Below are 12,449 nucleotides of genomic sequence, written 5' to 3' on the forward strand. Positions count from 1 at the left end.
CCAAAGTGTCCATGGGCCAAGTCCATCCCTTCAACCACTACAGCGCACGGGCTCACTACAAAAGGTTCCCTGCTGAAAGATGACCAGGCCTCTGGTGGTCTCCAGTTTCAAACATGGCAGGTGGCCTCAGCCCCAAACTGTACATGTTCAGGACACAATAAGGGCACAGCTTGCCCCTCTCCTCTCTTTGTAGCCTCACTGTCTGGCCAGAGATGCCTCTCCACCCTTTCTACCTCTGCTCTGGATTATGCTGGGGAGTACCATAGATTCAGGCAGAGGATCAGACTCTTACCTAGGTCATGGTCAGTGGCTTGCAGCTGCAGCACTGGAACACCAGGGGGCAGGTTCTCAGCCACAGTGGCTTCATAATTGCTTCTCTCAAAGGCAGGTGTCTCGTCGTTCACATCAAGCACATGCACCAACAGTAGCTGGGTGGCAGAGCGCCGTGGTGACCCGTGATCTGTGGCGACCACGGTCAGGTTATGCTGGAACACTTCCTCCCGGTCCAGTGCCCTCATGATAGACAACGCCCCTGGGAGGAGAACAAGAGGCTGACATTTGAGCAAGGGATAATGCAAGAAAGTCTTAACTTGGTTTCCTGCATTGAGCAGGGGGTTGGGCTTGATGGCCTAATAGGCCCCTTCCAACTCTACGATTCTATCATTCTATGAAAGTTTCTTGCATTCTGCAAGTGCCCTGGACTTCCCATGTCTATGTAAAGACCTGCAAAAGGGGTTAGTAGTAATCTGATCATTACAGGGATACATTTAGAATGGATTGTTATGGGCTGGAGTAAGACTCTGCCCTTAGATATTTTTTTTCTTTCAGTTTCTGGCTGGTGTTATTCCAGTAATAAACATATTTGTCAGGCTGCAAGTAGAACGAATACGAGTTTTATTTTTTATATAAGATGGTATACTTATATAAAAGGTTCTGGGATTAATTCCAATTCAGAGACGGGTAAGGCAAGAACTTGTTATCAAAGTTATTATCAAAGAACTTGTGACTAATTATTGAAAGGTTAAACAATTAAAAGATGTCTTCTTAATCAATAATTGTATTGACACTGTTTCAGGTAGGAATGTTTCAGACCCATCGAAATACGGCGCTTTCCCACCTGTTCTGCCCTGCCCCCTGGTTTGGACCCTTATAAGGAGATACTCTTGGAGGGTGGCGGCCCAAGGGGCACCACCAAAAGGGCAGCAATCCTTTGGGGGGACACAAGGCTGAGCCCAGAAAATCTGCAAGTGATGCAATGCTACGATCCTCTGCCCATGGGGCAGTATTAAATACTTAAGAAGGACTCTGCCAGCCTCTCCACATAGTGCACAGCTGTCCAAACAAGCAAAACAGCAGAACATGCAAAAGGTGAGGAAACACAGGCCCACTTCCCCTGCAGAAAAGTCTCTAGTGGTGACTGCTGTTGATACTTAAGAGCATCCATTACATCTTGATGTGCTTTGAGGATGCTAGATCCCGAGTCCTCTGCTTGCACAGTGTGATGCTGGATAAATCCTCTTCCCTGCAACACAAGGCTGCCTGCTTACTCCCCACCCACCCCTCCTTACCTGTGCTGGGACTGAGGTGGAATCGTCCATCAGCGTTTCCTGCTCGCAGCGTGTAGCTGATACGCCCGTTCTCACCCAGGTCACGATCCCTCGCCACCACCTGGAGCAGCAGGAAGCCAGTGGGCTGGTCCTCAGGAACATAGACAGTTGATGGAGAGCAGAATTCAGGCACGTTGTCATTCTCATCCATGATGAAGACATGCACAGTGACAGCTGCCGAGTGCCGCTGGCTGATGTTGTGAGCCTGGTCTGTGGCTTGGACAACCAGCCGGTAGGCTGACTGGGTTTCACGGTCTAGCGTTCCCTGCAGGCTCAGTTCTCCACTGGGTGCATCCAGCTGGAAGGGACTGCCTGCTGTCTCCTGGCGCAAGAGGCTGTAGCGCAGTTGGCTATTGGGGCCAGGACCGTCCCCATCCAGCGCATGGAAGGTGAAGAGGGATATGCCAGGGGTGGCACCCTCTGACACCACCACAGTGACAGGATCCTGGGGCCAGGTGGGCACATGGTCATTGCTATCCTGGACATGGATCTCAACCAGTACCAGGCGCTGGCTGGGGTAGCCTTGCAGGACATCTTCCACGCTCACTTGAAGGGTGTGCTTCATCCCAGCTTCATAGTCCAGCTCCTGGGCCACATAGATGTCTCCGGTGTTTGCATCTACTACAAAAAGGCCATCCCCACTGCTGCTTCCCACCAGCATGTAGGTCACCTGCCCATGAGGAAGTGGTTCCCGTGGAGGAGCCACTGAGCCAACGAGACAGCCGGGCTGCAGGCCCTCTGTGGGATAAAGTGTCAGCACTGTGGTATCCGGGCGGGGCAGCAGGCGAGCTGCGGACACCACCTGCAGAGGAGAGGAGAGAGCGGGGAGGTCACGTGGCGGGGGGGTGCTCACAGGGATGCAATGGGTGGCAAAGGCAGGTCCAAGGCATGCTGGGGAAGGCCAAGGGGTCATTGGGGGAAGCCAGGGGCTTGTACCTGGATGCGTACAGCTGCTGTCGCGCTCCGGGGAGCGGCACCTCGGTCACTTGCGGTCACTGTGAAAGTGTATTCGCCCCTGTCTGCTTGGCACAGTTTGGTGGCTGTGCGCAGCTCGCCTGTGGCCACGTGCAGGGAGAAGCGTTCTGCCCAGGCCCCTGCCCGGAGACAGAGGAAGGCATGTTGAGCGAGGGAAGAGTGGGGCAGCCAACAGGACGCAGAGGCAACACATGGGGTGGAGACCAGCCCCTCTACCACACCCTGGAACCTGCTAGGTGGGAGAGGACAGGGAGAGGGGCTCACAGGGCGAGCCCAGGCTGCCCTGGTGCCAGGGAGAGGCAGGATGGAATCTCAGGGTATGTTTCATGCAGATCCTTTCCAAGAGCAGCCCCTGATCCCAGCAGCAACTGCAGCAGCAAAGGGCTTCATCTCAGTATCTACAGAGGTACCTACAATCATACATGCTTTCCTTCCACACTGCGCTAGCACTACGGAAGCAGGTATTTTACTGCTGCTGAAGAAGGTCTGTGTAAACACACCCACTGGAATGGGGGCGTCTGGTCTGCTACGAGCCACTCAGCAGGCATGTTCTAATCTACCCAGGTGGGGGGGTAAGCGAGGAGGAGCCAGTTGGTTGTCTCAGGAATGTGGATTAGACGGCAATGAACTTATACGGTCAGGGTATGGCTGGCTTTTGCCGAATGTGAATGGCTTTCCCAGCTAGAAACAACTGTCCACCTGCCCTCCCTTCTCAGAGATCCACCACATTCAAAAGGCTTCTTTAATGCCTATTAGTCCTGCCAGGGGAAAAATGCAAAGAGACAGTTTCCTAACTCTTTCTATGTTACATATGTAATCCTGTAAGGATAGGAGCAAAACCCACATCTTTGGACCTTACATATCTGAAGTTTAAATACTTGCTGACCCCGTGAGCCCTGGGCATCTTCATCTGCAAGTAGGCTCTCAGCTTTGCCTTTATTTATCTTACGAGAGGGAGAGGGAGAGGTTTGGCTCACATCCTGAGCCTTTGTGTCCTCATTCCTCCTTCATATGCATTTAGTGAGACCTGCCTGGTGCCTTCACTGACATCTTTTCAGCACCAGGTAAAGACATACCTTTTTTCCCAGGACTTTGATGGACTGAATTGATTCTGTTTTATTGTTAGTGTGCTACCAAAGTTTCCTATGGCTGTTGTGGGGGGTTGTATGAAAATGTTAATGCTTTACATGGTTTTTCTTTTTCACCCTGTGGTATAAAGTGGACATATTTTTAAATGTACGTCACTTAGAGACATTTGAAGTAACAAGTGACAAATAAGTTTAATAAATAATAACAAATATAATCTGAGAGATCTGTGGCCGGATCTCCCACCTTCTTTTTCTTTTACAAAAAGCAGTTGCAAAGGGGGGTATCTCTGTGTGTTAATTATGACTGAGGCTGTGATTGTGGTGAAGAGGCTTTTAACTCTTTACTTTACTCCCCCCCGTTTGATTCCCTGATGCACATCCCCCGCCCCCAGCGGCACTTAGCCACTGAGGAGGGTGGATTGCGTGTCCTTGCATGTTTTGCTCTGTGCTGCTAAGAGCAGCTGGAGGTGAGGAGTGATTGAATTGGGGCATTGGCATAGAGGGGAAGGGTTAAATCTGCTCCTCAAATTGGGGGCACTGGCAGTGGGTTTTTTTCCCCCCAAGAGGAAGTAACATATTGGGAGATCCATTTCTAGGGAGGACTCAAGATCTGTGCCTGGGACAGCCCTGACCTCACTCAGCCACAATCACAGACTTTTAGTTTGTAAGAAGAGCCTTGCAGCAGCTGGGTCAGGCCAACGTGGGCCCACCTAACCCAGCATCCAGTTCTCACAACGGGTGCCTCTGGGAAGCTCAAAACTAGGGCCTCTGAGTGCCCAGGACTCTACTGCTCATGGCCCCTAGAATCTGGTATTGAGAGACACACCACCTCTGACACTGAAGGTAATATGTAGCATGGGGTGCACAGTTCACTCTGTGTATACCCCAAATTATGAGGTGAATCAGGGTGATTCAAAGGAAGTTCTCACATTTCCAAGTCAGATTTTGCCAACAAGGTACTTCTAGTTGGATTATGGAGTTCTGAAGCTTCTAAGTGACTCCGTTAGTCTCCATTGTCCAAAAAATGTACAACTGTCCCCCTTGCCGATGCCCTGAGAGACCAAACAATACTGACTGAGAAACACCCAGCGCTCGACAGGGGACGGGTGGTAGGGTGAGGTGATTTTTCATGTTGATGGATAGATAGCTTTTAATTACAGCGAATTATTTTCCCAGTGCACCCCGATCACAGTAATTTGAAGGAGGGCTTAAAAACACTTTGTTTTTCATGTGGATCTATCCCTTCCCCTATGCAAGTCAATGGAGAGATCTCCATGGAGGAGGCAGAAACCTCCCCTCCCCCCAACAACTCTTGGGGCAATAAGGTCCTCACTTGGAATTTATACTACCATACCTTTGCCATGCAAGCGAATGGAGAGACAGATCTCTCAGGCAGAAGAGGGTGTATATCCAAAAATCGGTGGAGGGGGAGATGCAGAAGTCCACCAACACCAATGGACCTTGGGGTAATGGGGTCCTTGATGAGGGGTAAAAAATTTCCCACCTGTCTTTCGTGGGGATCCATGTTCTTTTTTCTGCCCTCACCCAAGCTCCCCATGATTCCTATTATTTGTTGTTGTTATGTACCTTCAAGTCGATTACGACTTATGGTGACCCTATGAATCAGTGATCTCCAAGAGCATCTGTCTGAACCACCCTGTTCAGATCTTGTAAGTTCAGGTCTGTGCCTTCCTTTATTGAATCAATCCATCTCTTGTTCGGCCTTCCTCTTTTTCTACCCCCTTCTGTTTTTCCCAGCATTATTGTCTTTTCTGGTGAATCATATCTTCTCATTATGTGTCCAAAGTATGATAACCTCAGTTTCATCATTTTAGCTTCTAGTGATAGTTCTGGTTTAATTTGTTCTAACACCCAATTATTTGTCTTTTTTGCAGTCCATGGTATGCACAAAGCTCTCCTCCAACACCACATTTCAAATGAGTTGATTTTTCTCTTATCCGTTTTTTTCACTGTTTCTGTTCCTATTATATCCACTCCAAAATGGTACAGTTTGCCCTTGCAGGAGAACCACAACAGGTGTCATTCTCTCAGAAAGAAAGACCATACCTGCAAACTGCATCCAATTCAGGCAGAAAAATGAAAGAGTTGTAGACTTTTCTTTTTAAAACCAAACTTTAAAGGTGCCTTGAACAAAAAATCCTCAATGTGTCTGCCTACAGTCTAGTAGGGTAAATCTACCCTTGAGAGGCTTCTTTGCCTGCAAATTTTATCTACTTCAGTAAAAAGGAAAAAACGTTATAGTAATTTTTAGATTCCCCATTATTATTATTATTATTATTATTATTATTATTATTATTATTATTATTATTATTATTATTATTATTATTATTATTATTTTGACTAGCTTCTTAAGAACACCTGGAGGCCACAAACCCAGAGACTGAGAGTCTGACTAGACAAGATCATCAACATCAACATCCTCACCCTTCACCCAAAGGTCCCAGGGCAGTTTACAACAATTTCAAAAAACAGCATTAAAAACAATATAAAATTCCAAAATAAGGTGGGTTCTAAAAATACATGTCTCAGGTGTCAAAGGCCAGGGTAAAGAGGTGCATTATCAGCATTCCCAAAAACCATACAGTAAAGTTGCCAGACTGAGATCCACAGCCAACTCTCCCACCTGTTTACATTTTAGCAATAGCAGTGGCGGGGGGATCTGGATTGGGACCACAGGATGGGGAAGGGGAGCATGCCCTTTTTGCCAGTGCAGTTTTCCTGATGAAAAGTGCCCCCAATGCTCTTTTGCAGGAGACTTGTGGGCCCATCCAGATAGCCTTTCTGTTACGCATTCATGATCATCCCACTTTCAATACCAGCTGCTCCTTCAAAGGTTTTGGGGTGGACAAACTGCATAATTCACAATCAGCACATGTTGGGTCACTTCCTACTGAAATCCTGTAACGTTTTACTCCACAAATGTTCTGGTTCATTTTTGTCCCATGTTTGCTGCACTACAGCTCAAGAGTTGCCCCTTCAGGTGGCAATAATTCAATAACGTTGGGGAAGGGTTTCAGAACAACAAATAAAAACGGGATGGTAAGTGGACAATCCAGATAAATCAACCACTAATGCACTTTTATTGCATCAATGGCACATTGCAGAATACCCTTGTCAAAAACACCTAAAACACTAAACCAAACCAAACCAAACCCACCCTCCCCCCTTCTGAAAGGGCCCTTATGTGTACACGAGTCCTGGAGAGAAGAGAGAAAACTCCCCTCATCATCAGCCCTGGTTTCATCACCAAAAGGGGTCAGCCTGAAGCCTCGGGGCTAACTGGGAGTCATCCCTGATGCAAAGCTCAGTGGGGCTCATTTACCTGAAAGTGAGTAGAAGACAGTTCCATTCTCACCCTCGTCTAGGTCCTTGGCCCTCAGTGAAGCCACCAGCAGCCCAGCCGGCTTCTCCTCCAGAACCTGATGGAGAGGGAGCAGAGGTGTGGGGGTAACTGGAGTTGGCAACCAATGTCCCCCTCCCTCCCACTCACCCCCTTGCCACTGTGGTCCCAAACCAGGCAACACACTACAAGGTCCCAGCTCTGGAAGGCTGGAGATGCGTAAAATGTGTGCTGGGCACTCCTGCCCTCGCTGCCCACAGCGTCCCCAGAGCAGAGGCCTCCCCAGGTGGGCATCTGACATTACTCAGCAGCCAGCAGTGAGTCTGGACAAACATGGAAATGCAAGGGGTGGGGCCGTCTCTTCAGTGCTGACCCAGAGTCTTGCAGGCCTCTCCACCCCTCCTTCCTGCCATCCTAGGAAGCACTAAATGTTCCCCCAGAGCTCCTTCCCTGCCTCTCAGCTCCCTTGCCCAGGCCTGAGCACGGCCCCCACCTGAAGGAGAAGCTCACGCCCCTCGGCCACGTGCAAGAAGGTGGGCGCATGGTCATTCTCATCCAGCACAGTGATGTAGACGGTGCCTGTGGCACTGCGGGGTGGTGTCCCCCCATCCTGCACCAGGACTTGCAACTGGTAACTGGCCTGTTCCTCCCTGTCCAAGCTCTTCCAAAGGCTCAGCTCTCCTGGAGAAAATGCATCCAGCACTGATTAGGCTGCCAGTCCCTCTTGTGTGTGCAAGCAAAGCACTCTGCCCACTCCCTCGTGGGACCTGCTGAGAAGGCGCCTCCTTCCCTCCACCCCCACTGCCTGGCGGCAGGCCCAGCTCTCTCACCAGTCTGTGTGTGGATCAGGAAGTTCCCCTCGTGGGGCAACAGCCGATAAGTGAGGCGGCTGTTCTGCCCAGCATCCCGGTCGCTGGCGGTCACTCGGCCAACGCTGCTGCCTGCTGGCCTGTTTTCGGCCACAGTGAAGAAGTAGCGCTCCTCGCTCAGCCGGGGACTGTTGTCATTCTCGTCTGTGATGGTGACACGGACAGTGCTGGTGCCTGTCTGGCGCCCCTCTCCCTCCCCAGCCACAGCCAGGACCATCAGCACGTACAGCTCCTGCACTTCCCGGTCCAGAGTACTGCGCACGTATAGCCACCCAGTGTCAGGGGCAATGCCAAAGCTGGCAGCATCTCCATCAGCCCGCAAGTGGTAGGTGAGGAGGGCATTGGGCTCCCGGGCCAGAGCTCGCACTTGCAGGAAATGAGTGCTCACTGACACCCCTTCGCGCACTTCCACGCGGTAGGTGAGGGTGTCAAAGACAGGGCCACGCTCATCTTCTGCCTGCATGTGGACCAGGAGGGTGAACGTGGCACTGAGCCTGGGGGCCCCGCCATCTTGCGCCAGAATGACCAGCTTGTAGGGGGTGCTGGCCGCCCACTGCAAAGTCCCCATGAGCCGCACCTTTCCTGAGAAATGCTCCACAGTGAAGGCACTTGCCCCCCCAGATGCCAGCTCAAAGCACACTTGCCCATTGGCCCCACTGTCACGATCCTCCGCCTGCACTGTATACACCACAGTGCCCAGAGCAGCCCCCTCAGGCAGCAGCACCGAGTCAGAGGGCGCTGGGAAAGTGGGTGCATTGTCATTCACATCAGAGACGCTGATCTGCACCCGGGCGCTGCTGTAGGCAGGAGGAGAGCCGCTGCGGGCTTGGACCTCCAGGAAGACCACCGCCTGGGTCTCGTGGTCCAGAGCGAGGCTGGTGTGCAGCTCCCCCGATCCCGGCTCAATCGAGAAATATCCGTGCTGGTCTCCCGAGGAGATGGAGTAAAACACACTGTCGGTGTGACCTGGAGGCAGGAACAGGGAGCAGAGAGAGAGTGGGAACAGGCCCTCTGCCCACCTTCCCTTCCCTCTCATGACCAACAGCCTCTCCATGACAAAGACAGATGCATTCAGCACATGAATGCAGTGATTTCACTCTAGCTCTTTAGGTTAGCTGGCTCCCTTTCATGGAGCCAAACATAACTTGAAACACATAACTTGAGAACAACTTTGGTGCATCTGTGAATCTGAAAGGCAGGAGTAAATAAAATCACATTAACATTAAAGCATAATTTCAACTCCTTTTCTTTCCTCACAAACCTCCAGTGGAGGAGATTCGGCACGCTCTCTTGGCCCAACCGGCCTCTGACCAGCAGGAGGTCTTTGGGCTGTCTGTGGAGCTATACCTGGGGGGTTGTGGGCATAGATGACACCAACGCTGCTGCCTGGCCGGGTGTCTTCTGGGACCGTGAAGTAGTACTGAGCACGCTCAAAGCTTGGAGGGGAGACGGTGCCGGCTACAATGCTGATGTTGACCTGAGCATTTGGCTGAGCTGCCAGCTCGCCTCCGTCCTGAGCGGCAATCTCCAGCTGCACCAGTGTGTTGGCTCTGCCTGCAAGGGTGCCTAGCAAGGAAATGGCGCCTACGGAGAAAGAGGAAGGAAAAGCCTGTTGGGAGGTGCAAGCCTGGGCTGGGGAGGGGGAATCAGGTCCCGCCTGGGCATGCCTGCTGGGCAAAGCACTGGGGGCTCAGAAGAAGGGGAAGGAGGAAGGGGCCGGAGGTGCTCTGAGGGCCCTTGGGGGGCCACCCTGCTCCACCTCTCTCCTCCCTTCCTCACCAGTCTCTGGGTTTATGGCAAAGAGGATCGGTGGTGTGTTGCCCGCGGCAATGTGGTATGTCACCCGTCCGTGCAGCCCTTCATCTTTGTCATGGGCTGTGACGCGCAGCACTGCAGAGCCTGGGTGGCTTTGGGTACTGATGCTGGTGGCATACTCCAACGGGTAGAATGCTGGTGCATTGTCATTGATGTCCTCCAGGAAAATCTTGACATAGGCCATGGAGCTCAGCCCACCCTGGGGCAGGGGAGAGAGAGAGAGAGAGAGAGAGAGAAGGGGGATATTGCAGCTGGCGAGCCACTTGGGGGAATGTATGTCAAGCAAGTCCCTTCTGAAACATCACAAATAAATCAACATAAGGTGTGGATCTCACCTACACTCAGATCTGGACCCCCAAATTACCTTTGTCTGGGTGGGACAAAAGCCACAAGCCCCTATTGTGTATGGCACAAAATGGGAGGGGCAGCGAGTGCTCTGATATCACATTGGAGTAGTTTTTGTCATTCCAAAAGGGCTGAAGTGACTGGCACAAGTCACTGACCTCCTTTAGGGTTAGCCCAAAGTGGCTTCTGCAAGTCCTCCCCCCCCCCCCGCTATGAACTCTGGCTGACAAGGTCCGGCAAGGACTGTCTCCAATAGGCCAGGTCACCCAACCTCCAGCCACTTCAGGGTAAGCCCTTGTGGCTCCTCACCCCATCGACAGCTGTGATGGTGAAGTCATAGGCAGAGATGCCCTCATCACGGTCCAGGTCCTGGGTGGTGCAGAGCTGGCCGGTCTCTTTCCCAAGGCTGAATGCAGACGGAGCAAAGCTGGTGAGGCCCGTGCCCAGTGAATAGGAGAGGGAGCCCAACGAACCACTGTCAGCATCAGTAGCCGTGACCTGCAGGGAACAGGGTAACACACAGCATTGAGGCCTCTGGTTGCAGAACCTCTGCGAAGAACCAAACGGCAACACCCCCTGCCCCAGAAGGTGCTTGCAGCTTTGGAGGGAGAGAAGAGACCTTCAGGAGAAGAGTATTGTAGAACCCTTGAAACCGGAAGGGGTCACAAGCAGACCCTGCCCACACTTGAGACTTCTCTACACACTGCTCCATTACAAGGCTAACTGGAAGCACTTGTGTCTGGAGGTGTTTCCCAGAGGAGAGGCTCCTGTGTAAGCAGTGAGGGAGGGAGGGAAGGAGGGCTGTGGGGAATGCCAGCGATGTCCAGGGCAAGGGAACCGAGACCCACCCAGAACAGCAAGCCTGAGATGCCTGAATTTCTGCTGCCAGTCTCCCTGAAAGCATCCCAGGGCAAAAGCTCACTAGCCATGTGGGCAAGGGCTCTGTGGGGCCACACACAGGTGAGCAAACACAGCAGCCCCAGAATCAGCCTGTTGTATACAGTATTTTGTATTTTTATATAGTGTTGTTGTTATGTGCCTTCAAGTCGACTACGACTTATGGCGACCCTATGAATCAGCGACCTCCAAGAGCATCTGTCATGAACCACCCTGTTCAGATCTTGTAAGGTCAGCTCTGTGGCTTCCTTTAGGGAATCAACCCATCTCTTGTTTGGCCTTCCTCTTTTTCTACTCCCTTCTCTTTTTCCCAGCATTATTGTCTTTTCTAGTAAAATTTTATATATACTGTAGATAATTTCAGTGATGTAGCTGCATGGAGAATTTTAAACTTGAAAGGCAGGATATCCTTTTATTAATAATTAAGAAATAAATAAAAACGGACTTCCCAGGAGGATCCCTCCGCCTGTGCAGCCTCTGAGATGGCTCCCATCTTGGATGAAACTTTTTCAGTTTTAAATCCAGTCAGAAGGGTTTTTTTTGACTGGGGATAATTTCTTCCGGATAAGGAAGAAACGTGAGATTTCCCACACAGCTTTGTTGTGATTGTTGGAGACTGGAACTCGTCAGAATTGTCTGTGAAAGAAGGTCTTCCAGCAGCTCAGATGGAGCGAGGATTTCCAGCTAGCTCAGCTGAAAAAGTGACCCGTTTTTTTTTTTTAAAGAAAAACAGCCTAACAGGCAAGTATTCTTCTGTCTACACTTATTACTTTCTTATCTACACAGCTATAGAGATCTGTCAAAGAACCAGCAATTAAGAAAACCTGGGTGAGCCAAAACTTTCCTTCTCTTTTACTCACGGAACTAAGGGGGAAGAAAATAAAAATAGCCTATCTTTTTTTATTGCAAAAAGCTGACATGGAAAATAGCATTATAAAGATTACAACGGATGAGGGTTTTCTTTTTGATTTATAAGACTTTTGTGTAATATATGTCTGGGACTATTTTTTCTGATCTACTTTTTTTTTGACGAATCTGCTCATTTTTTCTGCTACTAGTTATTTGGACGCTGTGAACTAAAGCTGTTTTTGCACTTCTGGGCATATAAGAGATAAGGGCTGTCTAGAGTGTGACGCCAGTTGGTTTGAAAGATTAACTCCTTTGTAACTGGATAAAGAAATAAACTGCTCTTTGCCTGGGACATTGAAAATTGAAAGAGTTTTGTTCCTTTGGCTTTAAGAACATAAGAAGAGCCTGCTGGATCAGGCCAGTGGCCCATCTAGTCCAGCATCCTGTTCTCACAGTGGCCAACCAGCTGCCTGTGGGAAGCCCGCAAGCAGGACCCAAGTGCAAGAACACTCTCCCTTCCTGAGGCTTCCGGCAACTGGTTTTCAGAAGCATGCTGCCTCTGACTAGGGTGGCAGAGCACAGCCATCATGGCTAGTAGCCATTGATAGCCCTGTCCTCCATGAATTTGTCTAATCTTCTTTTA

The 12,449-nt window shown here is 50.6% G+C and overlaps 1 protein-coding gene across 7 annotated transcripts in view; it reads right to left on the minus strand.

Annotated features, from left to right (window-relative positions):
• Window positions 1-12,449, minus strand: part of DCHS1 (dachsous cadherin-related 1) — a 66,128-nt gene that overhangs the window by 31,118 nt on the left and 22,561 nt on the right. For all 7 annotated transcript variants that reach the window (XM_061629294.1, XM_061629298.1, XM_061629295.1 and 4 more), the window contains exons 3-11: window positions 10,370-10,558; window positions 9,680-9,914; window positions 9,248-9,484; window positions 7,862-8,866; window positions 7,525-7,712; window positions 7,014-7,110; window positions 2,544-2,701; window positions 1,569-2,409; window positions 293-532 (exon numbers count right to left, since the gene is read on the minus strand). In XM_061629294.1, coding sequence (XP_061485278.1) covers window positions 293-532; window positions 1,569-2,409; window positions 2,544-2,701; window positions 7,014-7,110; window positions 7,525-7,712; window positions 7,862-8,866; window positions 9,248-9,484; window positions 9,680-9,914; window positions 10,370-10,558 — 3,190 coding nt within the window. The remainder of the gene's footprint in view (window positions 1-292; window positions 533-1,568; window positions 2,410-2,543; window positions 2,702-7,013; window positions 7,111-7,524; window positions 7,713-7,861; window positions 8,867-9,247; window positions 9,485-9,679; window positions 9,915-10,369; window positions 10,559-12,449) is intronic.

This window comes from Rhineura floridana, chromosome 5 (genome assembly GCF_030035675.1).
Source record: "Rhineura floridana isolate rRhiFlo1 chromosome 5, rRhiFlo1.hap2, whole genome shotgun sequence".
NCBI classification, from domain to species: Eukaryota; Metazoa; Chordata; class Lepidosauria; order Squamata; family Rhineuridae; genus Rhineura; species Rhineura floridana.